This window comes from Monodon monoceros, unplaced genomic scaffold (genome assembly GCF_005190385.1).
Source record: "Monodon monoceros isolate NGI ecotype Baffin Bay Population unplaced genomic scaffold, NGI_Narwhal_1 Super_Scaffold_19, whole genome shotgun sequence".
Classification (NCBI taxonomy): domain Eukaryota; kingdom Metazoa; phylum Chordata; class Mammalia; order Artiodactyla; family Monodontidae; genus Monodon; species Monodon monoceros.
In genome coordinates this window covers 67,654,778-67,678,031 of record NW_021703775.1, presented here as the reverse complement: position 1 = coordinate 67,678,031, position 23,254 = coordinate 67,654,778, and the positions used below count along the sequence as shown (strand labels likewise).

At 53.9% G+C, this 23,254-nt stretch overlaps 1 protein-coding gene across 1 annotated transcript in view; it reads left to right on the top strand.

The window, feature by feature from the left end:
• KCNK3 (potassium two pore domain channel subfamily K member 3) overlaps window positions 1-5,735 on the top strand; it is a 37,292-nt gene extending 31,557 nt beyond the window's left edge. The window contains exon 2 of the mRNA XM_029232468.1: window positions 3,821-5,735. Within this exon, the coding sequence (XP_029088301.1) occupies window positions 3,821-4,743 (923 nt within the window). The 3' untranslated portion in view covers window positions 4,744-5,735. The remainder of the gene's footprint in view (window positions 1-3,820) is intronic.
• Window positions 5,736-23,254: the final 17,519 nt, after the last annotated feature.

Here is a 23,254-nt window from a genome sequence, read left to right as displayed (position 1 = left end):
AGAAGTTCCAGGGCCCCCTGGGAGTGGCTCCACCCCAGCTGGCACCCCTCCAAGCTGGGTGCCCACGTCAGCAGGTCCTCCCAGCTCCCTCGCCCTTTCACCCAGTGACAATAGAACAGGCGAAGGGGCGGGGGCATGCTGACCCTAGGCGCGATGCTTGGAGAAGCATCTGAATGCCTTGGCATTGCACCCCTGTTGCCATTTCGGCCCCATCCAGCTCAGGGCAGTGGCTGAGGACGAGGCTCCAAATGGACTGCTCTCCTCTCGAGTCTCAGTTTCCCATCCTGATTGCCTTCCTGGGTGATAAATTGGCTCTGAGGCATCAGAATGAGCGATGAGTCAGAAAGTCTAGTGGCCTTGGCCAACTCATGAGGCTCCTCCAGCTTTCATTATTCCAACTATAAAGTGGAGATAGTCATAATAAGGACCTTGCAGCAAGTTTTTGAGAATTAAAGTTAAAAATGTATCTGAAGGATAAGACCTGCAGCCTCAGCGTGTGGTAGGAAGTGAGGGTGGGCCCTGGAGGGCACCGGACCCCAAAGGTGGGGCAACACTGCACAGGACAGTGGCCGTTGCAGAACATGAGACTTGGGGCCGGGGGGCTCTGTGGGCAGCCCACAGCGGGTAGTGAGGCTGCCAGGCCGGCAGGCACTGGGTTTTCCTAAAGGATGGTGGACTGGGGGGCAGCTACGGCTTATGAACAGACACAGGTGAGGTGCAATGGTGGTGAGAGGGGGTCCTTTTCCCTGACGCTGGGATGTAGTTGCCTGACCCCATCAGGGACTGCCTGCCACTCAGGACTGCACTTTCAGGCCGACTTTCCCCTGTGAGTCCCCTCACTGCTCCTTCTGTCGTGAACTCCACAGGTTCCAAAGTACTTTTACGTCCAGTCTCTCCTTTACTCCTTTTTTTTTTTGGCTGCGCCATGCGGCTTGCAGGATCTTAGTTCCCTGACCAGGTATCAAACCTGTGGCCCTGGCATTGGAAGTGTGGAGTCCTAGCCACTGGACCGCCAGGGAATTCCCTCTCCTTTACTTCTGACAGCAGCTCTGGCAGTGGTGGCCAGGGTGGGGATTAACAGCTGTAGCTCAACCCCCCAGGGTGCAGAGCAGACAAGAGAGGTCCAAAGAGGGGAACGGATTTGCCCAATGTCACACAGCCAGCCTGTGGTCAAGCTGGGGCTGGTCCATGCCTCCCTCTCCCTGTTCAGCCGTGGCCACAGTGCTGTGCCCTCCCCCGCATCCTATGCTGTGCCGGCCTGGGGGACGGGGAAGGGCAGGATGACGAGCTGCTCTGACTCGGAGCCTGCCCAGCTGTCGAGGTGAGCCGTGGTCTGGCTGCTGTGGCCGAGCTGGCGGGCACAATCTGTTCTGACCCTGCTGGGGTGCAGACGGGCCAGGCATGGCAGCTCAAGAGCTCAGCTATCCAGGCCCCTGGCAAAGGGTGACACAGTCACCAGCTAGATGCCACGGTCAGGGAGCAGGGGAACCCATTCTAAGGGCGGCCCACAGCCTCACACACCCCGGCAGCAGTCCCCCGACCTCCCTGAGCTTTAAGATTCACATGGCTTTAGGCTGACAGAGATGCCAAGTTTACTGGAAATGAGCTGTCTGCCAGCCCAGGTGATCTCTTGGAAATGTGAGGGAAACCTGGCACTTCATTGTGAGCTGTTACTGAGCTGTTACTGAGCTCTTGATATGTACCAGACTCCATGCTAAGTGTTATGCACATTATCTCACTTATTTCTCCCCAAAAATCCTGTGATGCAGGTGCTACTTATGAGCTCCATTTTACAGATGTGGAAACTAAGGCTCAGAGAGGTTTTCTTTTTTAGAAAACACACAGTCCATGGCAGAGTCAGGATTTGAATTCAGGTCCCATACCAAAGCAGACGGTGTCCTGCCTTGCCATCAATTCAACAAACATATTTTGGGCATAGCCCATGGTCATGGCTGGCAGTGAGGTGGGGGGTAGGGAGGAACATGACAAAGTCCAGCAGTGCCCACCCCCACCCACCCCAAGCTAGTATTTAGCGTACATATGTATTTACAGTTGGGGGACCTGAGTGACAGAGTAGGGGATGGTGGTAGTACTGGCCCTGGACTTCAAAGCTGAACATTCTCAGCGCCACTCAAAGCAGGGATCACTTCCAGCTGTGAGCAACCCAGGATGGCTGCAGAGAAGAAGCAGCATTTTTAATTTTTTTGGTTTTTTTAATTTTTAAAAATTTATTTTATTTTTGGCTGCATTGGGTTTTGTTGCTGGGCGCAGGCTTTCTCTAGTTGCGGCGAGCAGGGGCTACTCTTCGTTGCAGTGCTCGGGCTTCTCGTTGCAGTGGCTTCTCTTGTTGCGGAGCACGGGCTGTAGGTGCTTGGGCTTCAGTAGTTGTGGCATGCGGGCTCAGCAGTGTGGCTCGTGGGCTCTAGAGCGCAGGCTCAGTAGTGGTGGCGCACAGGCTTAGCTGTGCCCTGGAACAGGGCTCAAACCCGTGGCCCCTGCATTGGCAGGCAGATTCTTAACCACTGTGCCACCAGGGAAGCACTCGGTTAAGTTCTGATAAGGCTTTAAAAGGTGGGAAAAATGGAAAGCATTACTTTATTATAATAATCCTGTTAATAAAAGTAATAAATATCTTAATAGCTCAGTGAAGGAAGCAGGGCCAGGACCAGCAGACATAATTTTACAAATGAGGAAACATGCTCAGAGAGGGGGAGTAATTTGCTCAAGGTCACACAGCCACTAGTGACAGGGCCAGACTTGTGCCTAGGGCTTCTGAGTTCCCATCTAGGGTCCTTTCCTCTCTAGGTCTCCAGGCAGAACTCTTGACTTAGGCCATGTGATGGTTGGCTCAGAGGGAGGCTTTGCCTCTGCCTGGCTCCTGGCTGGGTGAGGGCTGAGGGGCATGGTAGGGTGTGATAGGGTTGAGACTGTCTGACTGGTGATAGTAACACCTGGAAGGACAACCAGGGCCCTTGCTTTGACAAAGGCAATGCCGCATCCCCATGAGGAGAGACCCTACATTGGGGCCAGGCATAGAGGATGATCCCAGGGCCCCACAGAGGGTTTGATGAGGACTCTGGAGCACTGATTCATGGGGGGAGGGCACTGTCTCCTTTCTCCTCCTCTGACACGGGTGGGCCAGCTGCCTCTGGGAGACTGGTGGGCCCCAGGGGCGAACTACCCCCATAAGCTTTGGCTGGAAGCAAGGAAATCATCAAGGACCCCCAGGGTCCCTCCCTTCACACTGAATCACAGGATACAGGACTCATTCAGTCCAACCTCCACCCCTTATAGTCAAGGAAACTGAGGCCCAGAGAGGACAAGGAACAAGTCCAAAGCCCACAGACACTAAACTAGAATCCAGGTACCCCAACTGACTTGCCGGTACTGTTTCACGCTATCCACGCTGCCTCTAGACTAAGTTCCCAACAGCAGCACGAGTCAGCTCCTATTCTGGGTAGAGAAAATGGTCGGGTCTTTGAAGCCAAACAGACTCTAATTCAAACGCACGTTGCTCTGCCTCCAAACAGTGTGACCCTGGAAAAGTCACTTAACCCTCCCTGCTTCCTCTTTCCTTCCTACCTACCCCCTGGAGTGGTCATGATAGTAAATGAGAAATCATTAGCAAGGAACTAGCACAGTGCCTAGGGACAAGGATGCACCCAAAACTGTGAGTCGTCTTCTCTTCGGCCAAAGGAAAAAGAGGCCAGACTCTGCGAGGTTGGGGAAGGACAGGGGAGAGTAGGGGGAAGGGAGGCAGGTTTCTGGAAGGGCAGCCCCGTAGCACGTGTTTGATCTCCTCTTCCCCTTTTTCCCCCAGGCTACGGCCACGCAGCGCCCAGCACCGACGGCGGCAAGGTGTTCTGCATGTTCTACGCGCTGCTGGGCATCCCGCTCACGCTGGTCATGTTCCAGAGCCTGGGCGAGCGCATCAACACCTTCGTCAAGTACCTGCTGCACCGCGCCAAGAGGGGGCTGGGCATGCGGCGCGCGGACGTGTCCATGGCCAACATGGTGCTCATCGGCTTCTTCTCGTGCATAAGCACGCTGTGCATCGGCGCCGCGGCCTTCTCCTACTACGAGCACTGGACCTTCTTCCAGGCCTACTACTACTGCTTCATCACGCTCACCACTATTGGCTTCGGCGACTACGTGGCGCTGCAGAAGGACCAGGCGCTGCAGACGCAGCCGCAGTACGTGGCCTTCAGCTTCGTCTACATCCTCACGGGCCTCACGGTCATCGGCGCCTTCCTCAACCTCGTGGTGCTGCGCTTCATGACCATGAACGCCGAGGACGAGAAGCGCGACGCCGAGCACCGCGCGCTGCTCACGCGCAACGGGCAGGCGGGCGGCGGCGCCGGCGGCGCGGGAGGCAGCGCGCACACCACGGACACCGCCTCGTCCACGGCTGCGGCAGGTGGCGGCGGCGGCGGCGGCGGCGGCTTCCGCAACGTCTACGCCGAGGTGCTGCACTTCCAGTCCATGTGCTCGTGCCTCTGGTACAAGAGCCGCGAGAAGCTGCAGTACTCCATCCCCATGATCATCCCGCGGGACCTCTCCACGTCCGACACGTGCGTCGAGCAGAGCCACTCGTCCCCGGGAGGGGGCGGCCGCTACAGCGACACGCCCTCGCACCGCTGCCTCTGCAGCGGGGCGCAGCGCTCCGCCATCAGCTCCGTGTCCACGGGCCTGCACAGCCTGTCCACCTTCCGCAGCCTCATGAAGCGCAGGAGCTCCGTGTGAACGCCTTGCGGGGCCTGGAGCACCTGGGAGCGAGGGCGGGGCGGGGGGCTCCTGCCCGGAGGAGCAGCGGGGTCGGCGAAGAGACCGCCCCAGCCGCCTTTGGCGCCCCTACACCCCTTACCACCCTCCCCCCCGCCCCCCATCTCCGACTGTGCCTGCTTGCACCAGCCGGCAGGAGCCGGGGCTCTGAGGACCCCTGGAGCCCGCATCTGCGCCCTGCAAATTCCGAGAAATGTGAAACTTTGGGGGGGGGGGTCGGGGAGGGAAGGCAGAAGCTGGGAGCCTCCCATCCCTTTGGAAAAATAAGGAGCTCCCCAGTTCGCAGAGGCCCTGCTGGTAACCAGACCATCACCCCTCCCCCTGTCCCTTACGGAGGGAACTTCGTGTTCCCTGTAAGTTTGCATCTCTATTTATACCTCTGTCCTGCCAGGTCTCCCACGTTCCCTTGGCTCCAAAAGTCAGGGTGTCTTTGTCGAGGTCACCCCACTCAGTCCCACTCCCCTTCCTCATCCCCAGCTGTGTCTCCCAGTCTCCCACTACCTTTTGTGTTGTTTTGCATGGCTTTGCAGTTATGGAGGAAATGGAAACCCAGCAGTCCCTAAAGCTAGTCCCCAGAGGGCAGGCAGATGGAAGCAAGGACAGGCAGGCTGCAGAAGGGGTGGAGAAGGGAAGGGGAAGGCAGGGGTCCAACAGTCTGCAGGGTGGTCCCCTTGGTAGGTGAGAGCTAACTGGCCTCCAGTCACATCCTCATGTGGGGCCAGAGGGAGTCCAGCCTTCCAGACGCTGCCCTTGAAATCAAACAGAAAACTTCCTCCTTGCCATCACTGGCCACTGCTGCTAATAACCGACTCTTAGATCCGTGAAATGAGTTTGAAAACCCTGTCCTGACTACCCATTCGTTTGATTCTCACCACACCCCAGTTAGGTCACCAGGGCAGGAGTTGTCATCCCCATTTTACAGATGACACTGAGACCCAGACAGGTGACATGACTTGCCCAAGGTGACACAGGTAGCAAAAGGCAGAGTGGAGCAAGAGCCCAGGCTGTTTGCTCTGAGCCTAAGTGCTCTTTCTTTCGACTCCTCTTCCTGCTCTTTGAAAGCAAAGTTCCCAGCCTGCACACCCTGGCGTTGTGTGGGCAACTGGGCCTTAGACCAGAACCAGAGCCCAGGACTGAGCCAGGGCTGGGCTCAGCCGCTCCTCTCCTTGGCCACGAGGCAGGGCTCTCAGTGGGCTGCTGAAGCAGGGTAGGACCAGTCAGTCAATGAACTTCCTACTTACAAACAGGGGAGTCCTTAGGGCCAGATAAACAGAGCTGGGGCTGACAGCAGAAAGGCCAGGAGCTGGAGCTCTAGGAGTTGGGGAATTGGGCAGAGCAGCCTAGAGACCTGGCAGGCATATCCTCCTGGGACGTGAACCCTGACCCCACAACCAGTGTTGGTGCCTGTGTCCCAAGTAGCTAGAGATAAGCCATAGCTGCAGCAAGGAACGCTCCTCCCAGGTGTACTCCCTGCCTACCCCACCTGCAACCCAGAAGCCCAGGTACAGAGCAGCAGTTGGAGGTGAGACCCTGGGCTTCACTGTCAGGGCCCAGAGCTAGAGCTGGGACCATGACTCAGACAGCATCAAGGGATGGGTGAGGGGCCTCTCCCCCTCCAGCTGCCCCCTCTTACTGTTCCCGTGTCAGCTCCTTAACACTGCTGAGCAAGGCCAGCCCTGGCATTCAGGGAAGCTGTAGTGGAGGCCCCCAGGGTGATCAGCCTCAGCCCCACCCTGACCCTGCGCTCCGGCCTCTGGGCACCACTGGGAGGGAAGTCTGGCCTGGCCTGTGTGTGAATGCCATCTCAGTGTGGAGCATCCTGGCTGCCCAGGTGCCGCAGAGAGCAGGGCCCAGGACCCGGGGCTGCCCTCTGTGTTTATGTTGGGGTGCCTCTGTCCGGTGTGCGACCCTGCCCTCGAGGGGTCCTGTCCCGTCAGTCCCAAGGGAGCCATGACCAAAGTTGTAGGGAGATGGTGGGGAGGGAGGCCGAATGGCCCTCACAGAGCACGGCAGACTGCTCGGTCTCCGGCCAGGTCTTTCCTAGGGAACTGGAAGGCCGGTGTTGCTTCTCCCTCACCCCCTCCCACTGAAGGCAGCCTTTCTGCTTCCCCAATGCCTTATGCCTGGGCACACTGCCACAGAATATGCAATACGTGTGGGTGACATGCCCCTGCGCCCACACCCTCACCCCGGGCAGCCCCTGGACCCCACAGGCCGCAGCTGCCACGGCCTCCCTTCAGCCCCTCCTGCCTATCTGTCTTCACACTGAGAATGGCGCCTAATAAATGCTGTCCATGGAGACCAGGGTCAGGCTCAGCTGCCTCTGTCATCGCGTACCCTTGGCACTGCCAGGGAGTGGCCACTCCCCCTCTGGGGTCTGAGGACACACCCAGCAGACACAGCTCAGGGGTGAGATACATTGCGGGCACCTCTCTTCCAGGTACATTTTCCTCTGGGTGTGGAGGGACAACACAGCCTGGAACTGGGCCCCAGAGCCCAGGATAGACCCAGAAGCAGATGCATCCTGAAGAGGTGCCAGCGCCTGGAATCAGCTAGCCAGTGGCTTCCAGATGTCACTGAGCACAATCCACAGTGGCCTTTGACACCACAACCCATGCCTATCTCCCCGTCTGTCTTTCTTTCATGAAACAATACTTAACCCCTACTACAGCCAATGCATTCTAATACTTTCTATTCTAGTTCACGTTATAAAATGCTGGTCACAACCCACTAAATTGATTTCTCTCCCCACTAATGGTTTGCTCCCTGCAGATTGAAATACACTAGAGAAATAAAGGCAGTGTGGGTAAGGCTGCTTTATCCCAGTCCTCCCACCCACCCACATAGGTCAGTTGAAAAATACAGAGAGAGACCTATTTACTGGGGATCCAGGGATCAAAGAAAGAAGTGGTGGCACCTGCAGGAGGCAGGACACGGCCAAGCCTTGTGTGACGGCGCTCCTGGCTGCTCCTTGCAGCTGCAGGCAGGCCCCTGGGACACACTGATTGGCCTTCGGCCCTTGGGGTGGCCACGGCACAACCGGCCCTGAGCTCCCCTTGGCTCACCGCACCCAAGACCACCTCATCAAAAGCCAGGGCTTCCTGCCCACGGCCTATCTGCCTCTGTCTTTCTTAGAAGAGCTGAGTTAAACGATGTCATTTTTGAGGTCAGCCGTGGCCAGTCCAGTATCGCTTTGGCTTTCCTAAGCAGTTCCTACAGGACATAAACTTGCTGGCGCTTGTCCTCCTTTCTTCATTGCCTAGGGTGAGATAATCAGAATCCGAAGGAATTCCCCAAGGGGCTGCAGTCATCCCAGTCTTCCGAAGGGTGATCAGAATCGTGGCTGCAGTGACCTGAACCCCAGCCCCTGCCCACAGCTCCTAATGGCTCAGAATTGCCCTCGGTCCTACCGTGGGCTCTTTATCTCCAGGTGATGCCATCCCCACCCTCCTCACTTCCACACAGCCTCTGAGGCACCCTGCACTAAAAAAATATATGTACAGCAAAACAAAAATAGAAAACCAGCACCCCAGAGCGGGGTGGGGTATAAATATACCAAGACTCTGACTGAAGTGGTTCCTCTGTGCCAGCCTCAAATGGAAACAGAAGCTTCCTGGGAGCTGAAAGAGAAAAAGGTCTGCAATGGAACTCTTCCCAAAATGTGTCCCATGGTATACCTTGTGGCGAAAAGAGTTCCTTGGTCAGATGAATCTGGGGCAACACTGCACACATCGCTCAAGTGTGGAGCTTCCCGAGACATCTTAGCCCAGTGAACGTTCTGAAAAGCCCAACGGCAGACCCAGCTGTTTACCTGTGCTTAAACTCACAGCATTGCCCCAAATCACTCCCAGCACCAGCCCTTCTGTTTGCACGATGTCTCCTCACACCCCGGGTCCCACAGAGCACGCTTTGGGAAATGCTGATCTAGTGAAACCTGTCTGATGAAGAGAGAAGTTTGATCCTACCCCCTCAATAAATTCCAAAAGGAGCTTAGCTTATAAGTCCTTCTATAACTGAAGGCCGTGACATTATGAAATACATATTTTATTCCCTATTACACGTCAGCTCAAACCAAGGCTCAGAGTAGCTCACTTGCCAAGATCAGGCGGTGGGCTGGTGGCAGAGTTGGGATTTGAGCCCAGGCCCGATGGCTCCGAGGCGTAAGCTCTCAGCCACCTTGCTGCGTCCTGTCCCCAGGTGGTCCACGTCTTCAGCAAAAGTTTGGTGGAAGTCGCAGAGCTGTTTAGGACGTGTCATTTCTTATTCAGAATTTTGGTGAGTGGGGAGCCTATAACCTAAAAATGTCTCCCTTCAAAGATGACAGAACCTGATGCAGCCAAGAAATTCTGTACCATCTTCAGTCCTCGCACTCCCATAGATAGGACCATTCAGCTCTTTCTTTCTTTTAGCTTCACTACAACTTATCTCAGGAAGCCAAGGTCAGGGAAGGGATGCCTAGGGCCAGGGAAGAACTTCAGAACAGACACACTGTCAGAGGAAAAAAGCAACAGCCCCACCTCAGGGCACACCTCGCCGTCTGCACTGAGTAGCATGAAGCTTAAGCCCCCCTGTCACTCCTGAAGCTGGGTTCAGCCTAGAAGGACGAGACTTCATTTCCCTAGGGGCCTTTGAACAGCCCAGTCTGTAGTGGACACGGTCCCCTCCTCTTGCCCAATGATGCTGGAACAACAGCCTCAGGCACTGCCATCACCTTGGTCAAAGTTTGCAAAGCATCACACACACACGCACACACACACTCCTCTAGATTTCTGGTCCAGCTCCTCTTTCTCAGAGGAAGGGATTTTGGTTCAGAGAGAGGAAGTGAGATGCTCAAGGTCAAGAGGCAAGATAGCGGTGTAGCCAGGATTGGCATCCGAGAGCCTCACTTTCCACACTCCCTCCCCACACACCCACACAGAGCAGGGGCCCAGCCTTCTCTGACTCTGATTTCAGATGAAAGCTGCTAATTGCTAATCTCTGAGGTTGAGTCACTCTCACTCATGCTGGAAATTTCCCACATCTACATCTGGACATACACCAGGAGACGCACAGCCCCGCCCCTCACTCACCCAGCTGCAGGGGAGGGCCTTGTGGGTAGTGCCACCCTTAGGACGGGGGCTGTGGTGGAATTGACTCCATGATCTTCTCTGGCCGTGAACTCCCCGAAAATCCACGCTAAGGGCGTTTTCCATTTACAAAGCCCTCTCACTTCGTTCTCTCGTTGGTTCGTTGGACAACTCTGTGATTTAGGTGAGAATTAACGCTCCCATTTTACAGATGACAGAACTAAAGAAAGACTTAAGGTCCTGAGAGCCGGCACTGTTCCACATTCAATTCCGTATTGTTGATGGTTGTGCCGGGCCACGGCTCCCTGTGTGCCCCAGTACCTCGGGGCCCCAAGTGTCCCCCACAGTGTGCCAGGCTGGTTCCCATGGGTTGGGGAGGCCCAGGTGGATGTGACTCACAGAACCTATTAGCAGAAGGAGACAAGGAGTCATGAACATTTTACCCACTTCACCATGAGCCCTGAGCAAACTTTGTCCAGAGCCACGGACTTTGGATTAAGGGCAGCACAATGCCCTTAATAACAGCCCCCGTGGTTCAGCTGGAAGGGCCACAGGATCCCTGGGAGAAGGTCATGACTTTGACCCAGGCCAAGTCCCTAAGTCAACACTCTTCCTCCCTGAAGAGGGAACACGTGAACAGGTCCTCCCTGACTACAGAGTATTCTGGTCTGACTACCGGATCAGAGTGGTAGGAAAAAAGCCCACAGCCCTGGGCTTGTTCTGGACCCAGCATCAGGGTTTGAGAGGTACCGTCCTTCCAGATGGCACAGGTCCAGCTGGGGAGACTGAGGGTGCCGTTGGGGCAGGGAGCCTGGCCTGGGCTGTGTTGTGCTTTGGCCTCACCTTTGTCGTAAAAACTCTCATTCTGCCCTTATCTCAGGCCACCAAAACTTCTAAGGAAACTTTTGGCTGCCAGAAGTACTGTGCCAGCCTCTCTCCAAAGGTAAAGGACATGCCCGAGAATCAAGGGTATGTTCCTTATTGAGCACCTACTATGTGCCACAGACTTTACAAATCTCACAACCACCCTGTGAGGCAGATGCTGTTACCCTCATTTTGGTAGATGAGAAAGGTAAGACTCAGAGAGGTTAAGTGACTTGCCCAAGGCCACACAGATAGTAAGTGGCAAAGCTGCACCCAGGACCCTCTGGGTCTAATGCTCAGGCACTTTCCAGTGCACATCCGTGCCTGGAATACATCTAGTCCAGCCTCCCCACAAAATAAGAATTGCCTCAACATCTTCCCTACCAGGCCATACAGCCTCGGTTTACAGGACCCCTGCTCTCTGAGGCCGCCCCTTCATTCACTGAAAAGCAGCTCTAATGACCACATGGAGACATTGACCATATCCTTTCTATTGAGACAAGAACTGCTTCCGGTTCTGGCTGTGCCTTCTGGAGCCACAGGAAGTAATTCCCTCTGTTTCGGGCATTGCTCTAAAGGATTCAAGATGGCTCCCCACATGGACAGGTACCTCTAAGTCTTCTCCAGGTTAAATGTCCTATTCTTTCAGCCACACCTCCATAAACAGTACATCTAGACCTCTCACCAGCCCTTCTCTGGAAGAGCTTCAGGTTACTTCTTCCCCAGGAGTTTGATCCCACATGTGTGGTCCAGCTGCACAGAGGTGATGAGCATCCCCTCTCTTGCTCTGGATCTTCCTATTAACGCCACCTAAGAGCACATCTGACATATGGGCAGCCGCCTCACGCTAAGCTTGCAGCCCAGCAAAACTTTCCCGGAGCTTGTCGTGTGAACCGCTGTGACAGACACTACTGGTTACCTAATCAAGAGCCATCCTTGAGCCCTTCTGCCTTGATGGCAGAGGGAGACATTCCTCAGGTGCTGACCCTCCCTCAACGCCTGTTCCAGGAAATAAGCCAATCACGGTGACCTCAAGCAGCTTTCCAAAGACTGAATTAGTACGAGTGTGTTCCATTCTGGTTAATGGGTTCTTCAGAGAAGTCTGCTGGGGGCTACTAGGAGAGGCTTTCCTAAAAGAAATCACAAGGGAGGAAATGCCACTCTACCTTGACTGGACCTTGCCAGGTCTATGTGTGATGCCTGGAATAGTGACAGCCATGAGAGGAGACATCATGGGCACAGTGGGGATGGCAGAAGGAGAAGGTGGAGAGCTTATTTGTCACTATGACAGTGAGCGGCCCCTGGAACCCCTGACCTCAGGCCGTCTCGTCACAGGAGACAAAAAGTGTAAGACCCAGGTCGGTTTTCCATTACTGGCAGCTGAAAGCCCCATGGCCCTCAGGCTCCTGCAACAGGATTATTGTACTGTCTGAACCTGGTGGACCCCAAGGGAGAAATGGCTTTGTTCTTCCTCCCTTCACCGCCTTTAGCAACACTAGCTTGAGTCTCCCATTCCTGTCTCTTAAATATCACCTGGGGCTAATCCCAGAGCTTTGTGGTCACTCTTGGGTATAAGGAAGTCCAGGCCAGTCTAGTCCAGTTTAAAACTTTAATCTCAGATCCATTTTAATGCTCATATTCTCCCTGTTCCCAGAATAGATCATCCTTCAGCTGAAGGGACTTAGAAAGGGGAGGAGGCATGCTCTTCTCCCCAGCCCCCTCCTTCTATTTCTGGCCCTTCCACAGTCTCAGGCTGGGGAGAGGAATTAAAAAGACAATGGAGGAACTTCCCTGGTGGCGCAGTGGTTGGGGGTCCGCCTGCCGATGCAGGGGACACGGGTTCATGCCCTGGTCCGGGAGGATCCCACGTGCCGCAGAGCGGCTGGGCCCGTGGGCCACGGCCGCTGAGCCTGCGTGTCCGGAGCCTGTGCTCCGCGGCGGGAGAGGCCACGGCAGTGAGAGGCCCGCGTACGGCAAAAAAAAAAAAAAGACAATGGAGGGACTTCCCTGGTGGTCCAGTGGTTAAGATTTTGCCTTCCAGTGAACGGGGTGCAGGTTCCTTTCCTCCTAAGGGAGCTCAGATCCCACATGCCTCACGGCCAGAAAACCAAAACATAAAACAGAAGCAATATTGTAACAAATTAAATAAAGACTTAAAAAAAAAAAAAAAGACAACAAAAGCCCTCCGTGTGGCCTGGCTCCCAGTGCTGGCTCTCCAGGGCTCGGTGTGGGGTTTTCAGAACCCACACAGGAGCCTCTTTGTCACCCTGTCCCACAGAGGGGCAACCCAATGTCCCCACAGGCTCTAACCCGTGGGGGTCCCCCCGCAGCCTCCTCTGGCCCTGCAGCCTTGGGTGGAGCGTCCTGACCATGCCAGTCAGCGGGAGTACAGACGGCCCCCAGGAGCCCCTGCCACCCCTCCCCAGTGCTCTTCACCCTTGTTCAAATAAGCGGAAGATGGAACAGCAAGTTTCATCCGACCCGGGAAGAAGATGCTGTCTCCCCTTCTGGTAGTTTCAATGAGGGATTCCTGGGAGCCCACTGCCCCAACCTGGCTAGGCTGGAGAGGAGGGAACCACAGCACTCTTCCCCCAGATTGACAACTCAGAGCTAAAGTGATTCTCCCTCCTCTCTTTGATGTCCTGCTTATTTATCCAGGCCGGGGAAGACTGAGGACATCTCTTCGCCCTTGAGTGTGCAAATGCCAGGGTAAGAGAAAAAGTCAATGCCTGTTATGTACCTTTCAAGCCAGATCTTTCCTGCGAGGTAGCTGAGCAGCTGCTCTTCTTTTTTTTTTTTTTTTTTTGTGGTACACGGGCCTCTCACTGTTGTGGCCTCTCCCGTGTGCTCCAGACGCGCAGGCTCAGCGGCCATGGCTCACGGGCCCAGCCGCTCCGCGGCATGTGGGATCCTTCCGGACCGGGGCACGAACCCCGGGGCACGAACCCGTGTCTCCCGCAGCGGCAGGCGGACTCTCAACCACTGCGCCACCAGGGAAGCCCTGCTTTTCCTAATGTCAGTGCGAGATCTTGCTGACTTAGCGCTACTAGAATCTCATCTGGTTGGTTCCAGGCTTTTGATGATGTTCTGGGTGTTGAAGCCTGGTTCCGCTGTTAAATCTACTCCCGCTCTCTCCCAGCTCTGTGTCACCCACAGATTTGATAATCCAGCTTTCTGTGCCATTATTCAAGCCTTTGATGAAAATATCAAAGAGAACAAGACCGAATAGAGGATCCTTAATTTAGGATGACATTTATTCCAGCATGTTCTTGGTGAACTGTTACTGGCTCCAGCCACTTACCACTTCCTTTTATCTGGGCTCTAAAACTGTCTGTTTAATCAATGCTCACAGGTGATGAGGCTCCAGTCCAGAGCTCTCCAGTCTCCCGGGATGTCAGTGACCTGGGCCGGGGATTTGGACTTGCTGAAAATAGCAGGTGCTTCCCCGCCTAGCTCAGCCTTCACCCTCTTCCCCCCTCCCTCCACCACCTCGTTTGGGCATCATCATTTAGTTCAGCTCTGCCCAGCCACACCCCAGCCCCAGCCCCAGAGCTGAGCACCGCCCATTCATCCCCTTCCCGGCTCAGACTCAGCTCCTCTCTCAGGCAACTGGTCTGTCCCTGAGGTGTGTGGGGGGGGCTGGGGGGGGTGGGAGGGCAGTCACTGGAGTACTCAGATGACCTTAAGTGTTGAGCTCTGCCACGGGAAGCTGCTGACGTCCAGGATCCTGAGGTCAGCTGGGGCTGGGGTGGGTGGAGCACAGAATATGTATTAAGCAAGCGCCAGGAGCTGGGCTAGATGTGTTACCAGAACCTCATCACAACCCTCATCACATCAATTGTCTCCACCCCCTGGGTGAGGAGAGGAGGTGAGGGAGGCCACACCATTTGCCTAAAGACACCCAACCAACCAGTAAGTGGCAGAACCAGTTTCTGACCCCGAGGCTGTGGTTCCACCTTCCAAACTGGCCACCATACCCTCTGGGTAGCTGTGCTGCTCTGTTTTCTCACCTTCCCAGATTCCCTCCCAGGCAGTTAGGGACCGGCTGCTGCTTCGGCAGCCTCTGGAAGACAGGGTAAGCCTGAGCACAGCCCTCCCTGAGCCCCCGGGAGGAAGTAGCACATTGAGGGCAAGAGGAGGGAGAAGGAGGGGGGAAGAGGGGGAGAGGGTGAAATCAGGCTGCAGGGAAACGAGTCCAGTGTTCCCAAGACCTGAATGATTTGGGATTAATCTTCCAGATCTGGTGCCACAGACACGATAGGAATCTGCTGCTGCCCCGCCCCCTCCAGCCCATCGCTGGCGGAACAGAGGGGCTGACCCCTCCCTGGGGTCTAAGTAGGGCACTGCTGGGGCTGCTGGGAGGCAGGGAGGGAGCCAGTGAGCTGGGCAGGGAGGACAGGGGCAGACCTAGCTCCACCTCCCCTGCCCGGGCCCCCCAGCTTCCAAGGCGGGTAGACCCTGAGGGTCCGCTGTCTGCTGCCAACGGTGAGTGGGGTTGCCACACGAGGCAAAGACTCCGGTCCCTGGAGCAGAGCCTGGATGAACACTGCAGGGGATTCATGCACAAGTCAGGCAGTCCTTTCTAATTCCAAAGTCCTTCACCTGAGGCCACTGGAACGGACGAGGAACCGGAGCTTCCTCCTCGGGGCTCTGGAGCAAGGCTTGGGCAGCGCTGTGCCCAGAGCACCCTGGTCCTAACCAGGCCCAGACTCTGCGTGGGCCCTCCCATCACCATGAGCACAGTGGGGTGGAGCTGGCACTGGGAGCCGGGACAATGCAGACACGTAAAGACAGCAGCTGTCAGGGCTGGAGGCACCTTAGGACCCATGAGTCCTCTTTACGTTCCAGAAGCGAACGCTGAGGCTCGGCGAGGAGAGGGTCCTGCACACAGGGAGTGGGTGACAGAGCCGGGGGGGCTGCCAGCTCCTTCCCTATCAGCACAAGCTGCCGAGCTTTATTTGTAACAGCAAAACACAGGAACAACCCAGACGTCCACCAGCAGGTAAATGCATAAACCAACTGGGCATTTCCACGCCAAGAACTAGTTACCACTCAGCAACAGGAAGGGATGAACCAGTGATACGTGCAACATGGATGAGTCACAAAAGATCACAGACGTCAGACAGAGAGGACACACTGTAGAAGTCCATCCATTTAAAACTCTGGGAAGTGTAAACTGGTCTAGAGGGACAGACAGCAAATCGATGGTTTACAGCGCCAGGAGGGGCACTTTAAAAAGGGGCACAGGAAAGATTTGGGGTGAGGGGTATATTCACGGTCTTGATTGTGCTGTTGGTTTTGCAGGTATGCACACATGCTGGGGAGGGGAGGGGGCTGATGCGGGCCGGGGAGGGGATGGGCATGGAGTAGAGCTGGCCCTGACGGAGCCTGGAAGGAAGGCTGGGATGTAGCAAATGGCAAAGGCACCGCAGAGGCAGGAGCTTGAATGAAGGCTCAGACAAGGCAATGCTCTCAGAAGGATCCAGAACAGTGGGAAGAGCCCAGGGCTGCTTGGGATGGGGAGGGCGTGGGGCTGAGGAGGGGAGCTCTGTGTCCATCTCCTTCGTGGTTATATCTCTGGAGCCTCACAGGTACCTACACTTAACAGGCATCAAAAGATGGTTGTGGACCTGTGGAGGGAGAAAGAAGAGGGGAAAGAGGAGGAGAGTGGAAGAGGGACCCTGGATGCATCCACCAAGCTGGGGTGTGTGGGTATATTATTCCACAGGCAGCAGGGAGCCAGGGCAAAGGAACAATGCATGTAATTTAGAGTTTCAGAAAATATGCCTGGCAGCGAAGTACAGGGACCTCCACTCTGTCCTGATGGATGCAACTGCTCTCTGGAAGGACTGCTCCATCTCTATACCAGCCTGGACAGGGGAGTGGCAGGGGCCACATAGCAGGCACTTCTCCAAGAGCTGGGAGGGCCTGGGATGCCCCAGCTGCTGCTTCCAGAGCTGAGAACAATTTACTCCCCTTGCCTGCCAGGGAGGCCAAGGAGGGCCTGTGGCACAGCTAGGAAGGGGGAAGATTTTCAAAACCCTGTGATGGAATCTCCCTGGCTTTCCCCGGCCTCATGTTTCACAGGTGCTTCCAACCCACAGATCAGATCCTCCAGCAGCAGCAGTAGCCCCAGCAGCCCTGCCTCCAGGGCAGGAAGGAGAAACACAGGCCTGTAGGAGTGTATGAGGCCAGGAGGGGCAGGCAGGTACCACATGTCCACTTGGCTCTTCCACAACCCAGCAGCTGAGGAAACTCAGAAGACCCAAGTCCCTCCCCCAAGAGACCACCTCCCCCAGGGCCAGCTCTGGGCTGGGAGTAGGGGTGGGCAAATGAATGGGCTTCCAGGATGTTGGGCCAGCTGTCTGCCTGGACCAGACTGCTGTCGTCCTGTTTTCAATTCAAGCATCAAAAATGAATAGCAGCTGCCTGGGGTGTTAAGATGAACCTTGTAATCTACCATACCCAGCGCATCACCATACAGTTGACCCCTTCATCTCCCCCCTGAACCTGTGAAGCGGTCAAACTCCACAAATAAGGGTTGCATGCTTCAGCTAGGCCTGTGGACTTGTCTAAAGTCCCACAGCCAAAACCTCTAGGAGGAGGGAGCTTCAGCTTCCAAGCCAACCTCAAGAAGGGCCCAGAAAGCATGAGGACAGGATGGATCTTTACAAGGAAATTTACAGACAGCCCAGGGTAGGACCAAACTGTCCCAACCTCATGGGTCTGCCATTACGGAGAGGCCCCAAAGGGACCACCTTATCCTGCCCTTCAATTTTGTAAATGAGGAGACTCACTGCTGAAATAACGTGTCCATAGTCACACAAGGAAAGTGGCAGAGCCAGTCTCGGCCTGAAAGGCCTCTCTGGTTTTAACAATTGTGGAGAGCACTTCTCCCTTCCTTCCTGTCGGTTCATGGGGAAAAATCTGACTCTCGCATGCGGACAATGTCCCGTGTCACCGAGGATGCACTGGGAGCTGCTGGGGAGTCAGCGCAGGCCCAGGTCCCGTCTTCAGGAGAGCTGTAAAGCATCATATGGGGCTTGCCTTTCCCTGCCTCAGTCTACCTAGGGCAGAATTAATCACTGCACAAGATTTGACCAGAGTTAGAAGGAACCCCAAAGGCTCAACCTGCCTCATTTCACCCATCAGGAAACTGAGGCCTGAGAAGGACCAAGGAGGCGGTCACAGGGATCTGTACTTTCAGGAGCGCTGAACTGAGAGGATAAGAATCAGGGAGACGCCCGGACCGGCTGGCCCAGGGGGTCCTTGGCAGGGAGAGGCTGTGCTTGGGCAGAGTTACGAGGGGCATAGGCTCACCCCATCCCCTGTTCCCACAGCACACGCAGATACCCTGAAGCCTGTCCCCCAGGGGTCCATGGCCAAGTGAAAATTCTCTACTACAGGGAAAAGAACAGCCACGACTGTTGAATACCTACCAGATGCCAGCACTGTACAAGGCAGGAATCACTCTCCCCACTTTACAGATGAGCCAAGATTCAGGGAGGTTGAATGATCTGCTCAAGGTCACACAGGTGGGAAGGAGCAAAGCCCAGACTGATAATGCAGTGTCCTTCCCACCGCACCTCACTGCCCTCAGCCTGCGCCACGCTGCTCTTTGCTTCTAGAAGGAATTGCCCAAGCTCATCTGCTCAGCCAGCAGCCCTGTGATGGGGCCTCTGTGGTCCTTCGACTGCCTCTCTCCAGCCCATGCTTCTGGGATCATTCAGTGCTGACCCCCGGCCCCCACCCCAGGGCCCCTCACACAGGAGTCCCCTCATCAGATGGTGTGGAGACAGCCCAGGCCAGCCAGGACCAACTCACCAGGCCCACCCTTTGAGAATCTCCAAGCGATCAACTTGGGAATCTGCATTTTTACAGGAACCTTTTGGAAGCACTGTTTTGGAGAAAGAAAGTGAGAAAGGATGGGATCTGCTGCTTTCAGTAAAGATCTCCCGCAGGTCTCTCTATGTTGGAGAAAGGAAAACCTATTTCCACCCGACTCTCTCAGGCCTAAAGCAAGCTGGTTTCGATTCCCCTTGGTGGAATCAAAGGAGCCCCTTCTGGGAGGCACAACCTCATGTGGTGAAAAACACCCCCATCGTGTGGGGAAAAAGGACGCCCCTTCCTCCAGGCACCTCCATAGCTGAGGGAGCTGCTCAGCGGGAAAGAGAGCTAGGAGGTGCTAATGCCCCCGCCCACACGGTCACGTCTCCCTCAGGAGAACATGTCCTCCCCTGACACACTTGCCCTGCCTGCCCCCTCAGGCTAAAACCCATCTCTGCTGTGGAGAAAAGGTCGTTTGCCTGGAGTCACTAAAAATTACACATTAACAGTCCTACTGATTTCCAGCCATTTCAAATGCTGGCTTTGGCCAAAAACTTCTTCAAAAGGCCACCCTCCCTTCTTATTCCATAGCGTTTACATTTTATAACATTTAAACAGAACCGCTTTCAAGCAAAGATAGGCAATACTTTCCTCGAATGTCCACATAAAAAGTAAAATCTGGGAAACGTCTACATTGGATGGCTAGGGAAGGCCTTCTGAGCCCAGCAATGATTAGCTCCATCTGCAAAATAGTTCAGAATACTGCTGCCTCACATGGGGAACCTCCTTCTCCGAGAAGCCTTCCTGCCTTCCATCTGGGCTCGGTCATGGATATCAGTCCCCAGGGGTGTCCTCCATAGACGCAGCTGAGTCTCCACTCTTTATATGCACGAAAGCTACATTTACTGAGCTCTTCTGATGTGTCAAGGTCAGAGACTACTAAGGGAACTACATATAATTGTTTATTTGCCAGATCAACCCTATAGGGTAACTATGACTATTATACCTGCTTTGCAAATGGGAAACAGAGGCTCAGGGAGGTCAACAGACCTGCCCACCATTGATTCCACAGCCCATGCCCTTCAAGGCTGTCTGCCCCAGCCAAGGAATCCCTAAACTGACAGGGAGTCTGAAACCTTGTGCCAGGCCTGGGGTCCTGCCAACCTCTTAAGCAGTCCACTCTCTCATCGTGATTGAGGACACTTGACTGCACCCTCCACCATTTGACCCCAAGAGAAGCTGAGTCCTCAGCCCCTCTTTTTGTTATTCTGCATCTCTCTGAATCACTTACCTTACAATGCCCAAGATACTCCTGGGGCAGATGCTTTTTGATGTTAAATTTTCCTCACGTTGACTCACAAACATTTTAAAAAGCTGGATGGGCCCCAGCCTCAGCATCTCTCCTTTAGCAGTAGGGGCAGCACACCATCTAGTGGCTGTGTGGTGAACCTCGTATTGGCCAACCTGCAGGGGCAGAGCCCAGGATCTGGGAGGCCCTTAGGTTGTCAGGTGGTCCAACTGAAGTTCAGAGAGGGGAAGTGACCAGCCTACAAGCACACAGCAAGTCAGTATTCAGTCCTCAGGACCATAACCCAGCTCTTGGGCAGCAAGACGGTGCTTCCCAAACTTCCCACACAGTTTCAGGGAAGCTGTGTGTCTGGAAGAAGGTCTCAATTCTGGTAGTTGTGAAAATGAAGTGTCCCGTTCATAGGTGCACCATCTTCCTGGCAATGCATCCTTTATTCTGTTTATCATTTTTGAATAGGTAAAGGTACATATGGTATGAAATCCAAAAGGTAGCAAAAGGGTATGTGATGAAAAGTGAGTCTTTTAGCCCTCTACTGCCAAATTCTGGGATTATCAGTTTCTACATGTCTGTCCAGCGTAATCTTTGTAATTTACAAAGTTTTTTTTTAACTTTTTTACACAAATGATAACTTTTCCTGCACAGGGCACTTAACAAGGCATCTTGGGGACTTCCCTGGTGGTCCAGCGGTTAAGACACCGCACTCCCAATGCAGGGGGCCGGGGGTTCAATCCCTGGTCAGGGAACTAGATCACACATGCCGCAACTAAGAACCTGCATGCAGCAACTAAAAGATTCCCCATGCCACAACTAAGGATCTGCACACCACAACAAAGATCCCACAGGCAGCAACGAACATCCTGTGTGCCGTAACTAACCCGGCACAGCCAAATAAATAAATATTAAAAAAAAACAAAAACAAAACAAACAAACAAAAGGCATCTTGGAGATCACTGTACATCCGCATATAAAGAGCATCCTTGTCCCTTTGTAAAGCCACCCTACCCTCCCTGTGGGGGTATATGGAGGTACCATTTAACTACGATACTTTCGATAGACATTTAGGTGGTTCCCAATCCACTGCTTTAACAAACTCATACGGAAAATCCTTTAGAATAAATTCCTGGAAGTGGCATTGCTGGAATTATCAGCTGTGATTCATTTTGGTCTCATACACCAGCAAACCCAATATAATAAGAGCTTAAATACTTCAGGCCAAAGATGATGTTATGAAATAAAGGCAAAGAGGAAAGATTTGAGAATGACCTTATGAGGGCCTGAAGCTGGAAGGAGCAGGTGCTGCCTAATCTAATCATCTCTGGTCGCCATAGAAACCAGCCATAAAGTCAGCCGGAAAGAGCTCATGAACAACATCTAGCCCATCTGCACCGGTATGGACCATTCACCTTCCCTTCCCTGTTAGGTCCTGTCAGGCCCGGTTCTATCATCTCCAGGGTGTCCCCCAGGAGGGAGCCAGATCTTGACCCTGCCCTCCTCCTCCCAAACCCCTCCCTCCTCTTTCCAGCCACAGTCTCAGATGGCTGCCCTGCAATGCCCACCCCGTCGAGAGAGATGGGCAACTAGATACCCAGTCCTGTGTCAAAGAAAAAACAGAGCCGGACGCTAGTTAGAGTGATAAAAACAGATTTCATTCAGGAGAATTACAATAGGGGGAAAGACACCTCAGCCTAGAACAAGGCTCAATTCCAAATACAGCATGGGCAAGTGGGAATTTACAGCCTAGTAACAGGTCGGGGGTGGGGGTGGGAGGCAGTCAGAGGATGGAAAGTTACTAAGAGGGTACATCAGGGTAAAGGGGCATTTGGCTAAACCGACATAATAGGATTCTTGCTGAAGACAGGCCAGGGTAATCAGACATCCCCTGGGGGATGGTGGAGGGTGAGGAACTCTATCAGAAAACAAAGATGTTCAGATATGGAGCGGGGGCGGGGGCGGGGGGAGGGGCAGGTTCTGGTTAAACTAACTTAGCAGGGTTCTTGATAAAACTGGATTTTATAAGAAAGTGCACAGATGGGCCTAGGAAAAGGTTCAGGAGCCTGACTAAGGTTTGGTTACCTGTCCATCAGGAGGGCACCTTCTAGCAGGGGAGCAGTCTACACAGGAGGGAAATGGCCCAAGGACGTATAGCAAAAAACTTGTTCAAACCAAAACATGTCTGACCTGGCCTGTCCCTCAATGAATCACTGTCCTTCCCAGGGTAAAATAACTCTTCTGATCCAAAATGTGATTAAATTGATTAGGAGAATGTTCAGTCTTTCAGACAAGCCACAGGCAGGCAGTAATCTTTGAGTACAAATGCAGGAGTTTGCAGGGACGCATTTTATTTGATTCTGGAAATTAGAGGCTCCTTGAAGGTAGCACACAATTTTGTTCAAAGTGTCCCAGACTTTGAGAGAAAAGACCCAAAGCCCGTATCATGCTTTTATGAAAATCCTGAGAAGTGCTTTTTAACACACAGCCTGAGATCCTTCTTGGCACTGCTTAGCTAGACCTGCCCTGACCTCAGAGCAGCTGTACTAACTTCCCCCACACCTCCACTGCACTTCCACATCTGCCATCCTTCCCTCTGCACAAAAAGCTGAGACTGTATTGTTCCCATTTTATAGATAGGAAAGTAGGGCTCTGAATGGTTGAGTGACTGAACCCGGTCACTTTGCTCTAAGTGGCAGACCCAGCCTCCCTCTCCTCCCTAGCCTGGGACAACTTGCACAGATGTCATTCCACTTCTGGACATTCTGCCCTCTTAGGGGTACATGAAAAAATTCCTATCTCCACCTACCGCCCCCTCCACACATGAGGATTCTGTGGCTCTGGCACCCCTAAGGGTCAGTAAATTTCCTCCCTTTGCTGAAAATTTGCTCCCTTTCATATAACTCCAAGTGATCTCTGGGCAAGCTATAGGCTTTAGTCAGGACAATAAAAACTGAGCAGTTAGAAGACAACTGCTCCTCTGATGGACAAGATCACCACCCAAAGAAGGCTGGCCCACCTTTGACTTCGTAAAGGTTCAGAGAGGAAGAGAGGAGGCCCCGGAGGCCCCCAAATCTCCCTGCCCCACTTCACCTTACCCATTGTCTCTGCTGTCCCCAGCCACCAAAGTCTTCAGTGGCTTCCCTGGGCAGCATCCTCAACGACACCAGATCTCCCCAGAAATTTAGAAGGGCAGAGATCCAGGCCAAGTACAACGTATTAACAACATATGTTTGGGAACATGTTATTTAGCCCAGGAAATCAGCACTTCCAAAATTATGAGGCAAATTTGTATCCACAATATACCTTAAGCTCTACCCCTGAATTTCATCAAATAACAATTTCAAAAATAAAAGCAAAGCCAGTGTATGAACATACTGTCGACTGAAAAAAAAAAAACACAGAAAACCTAAAAACT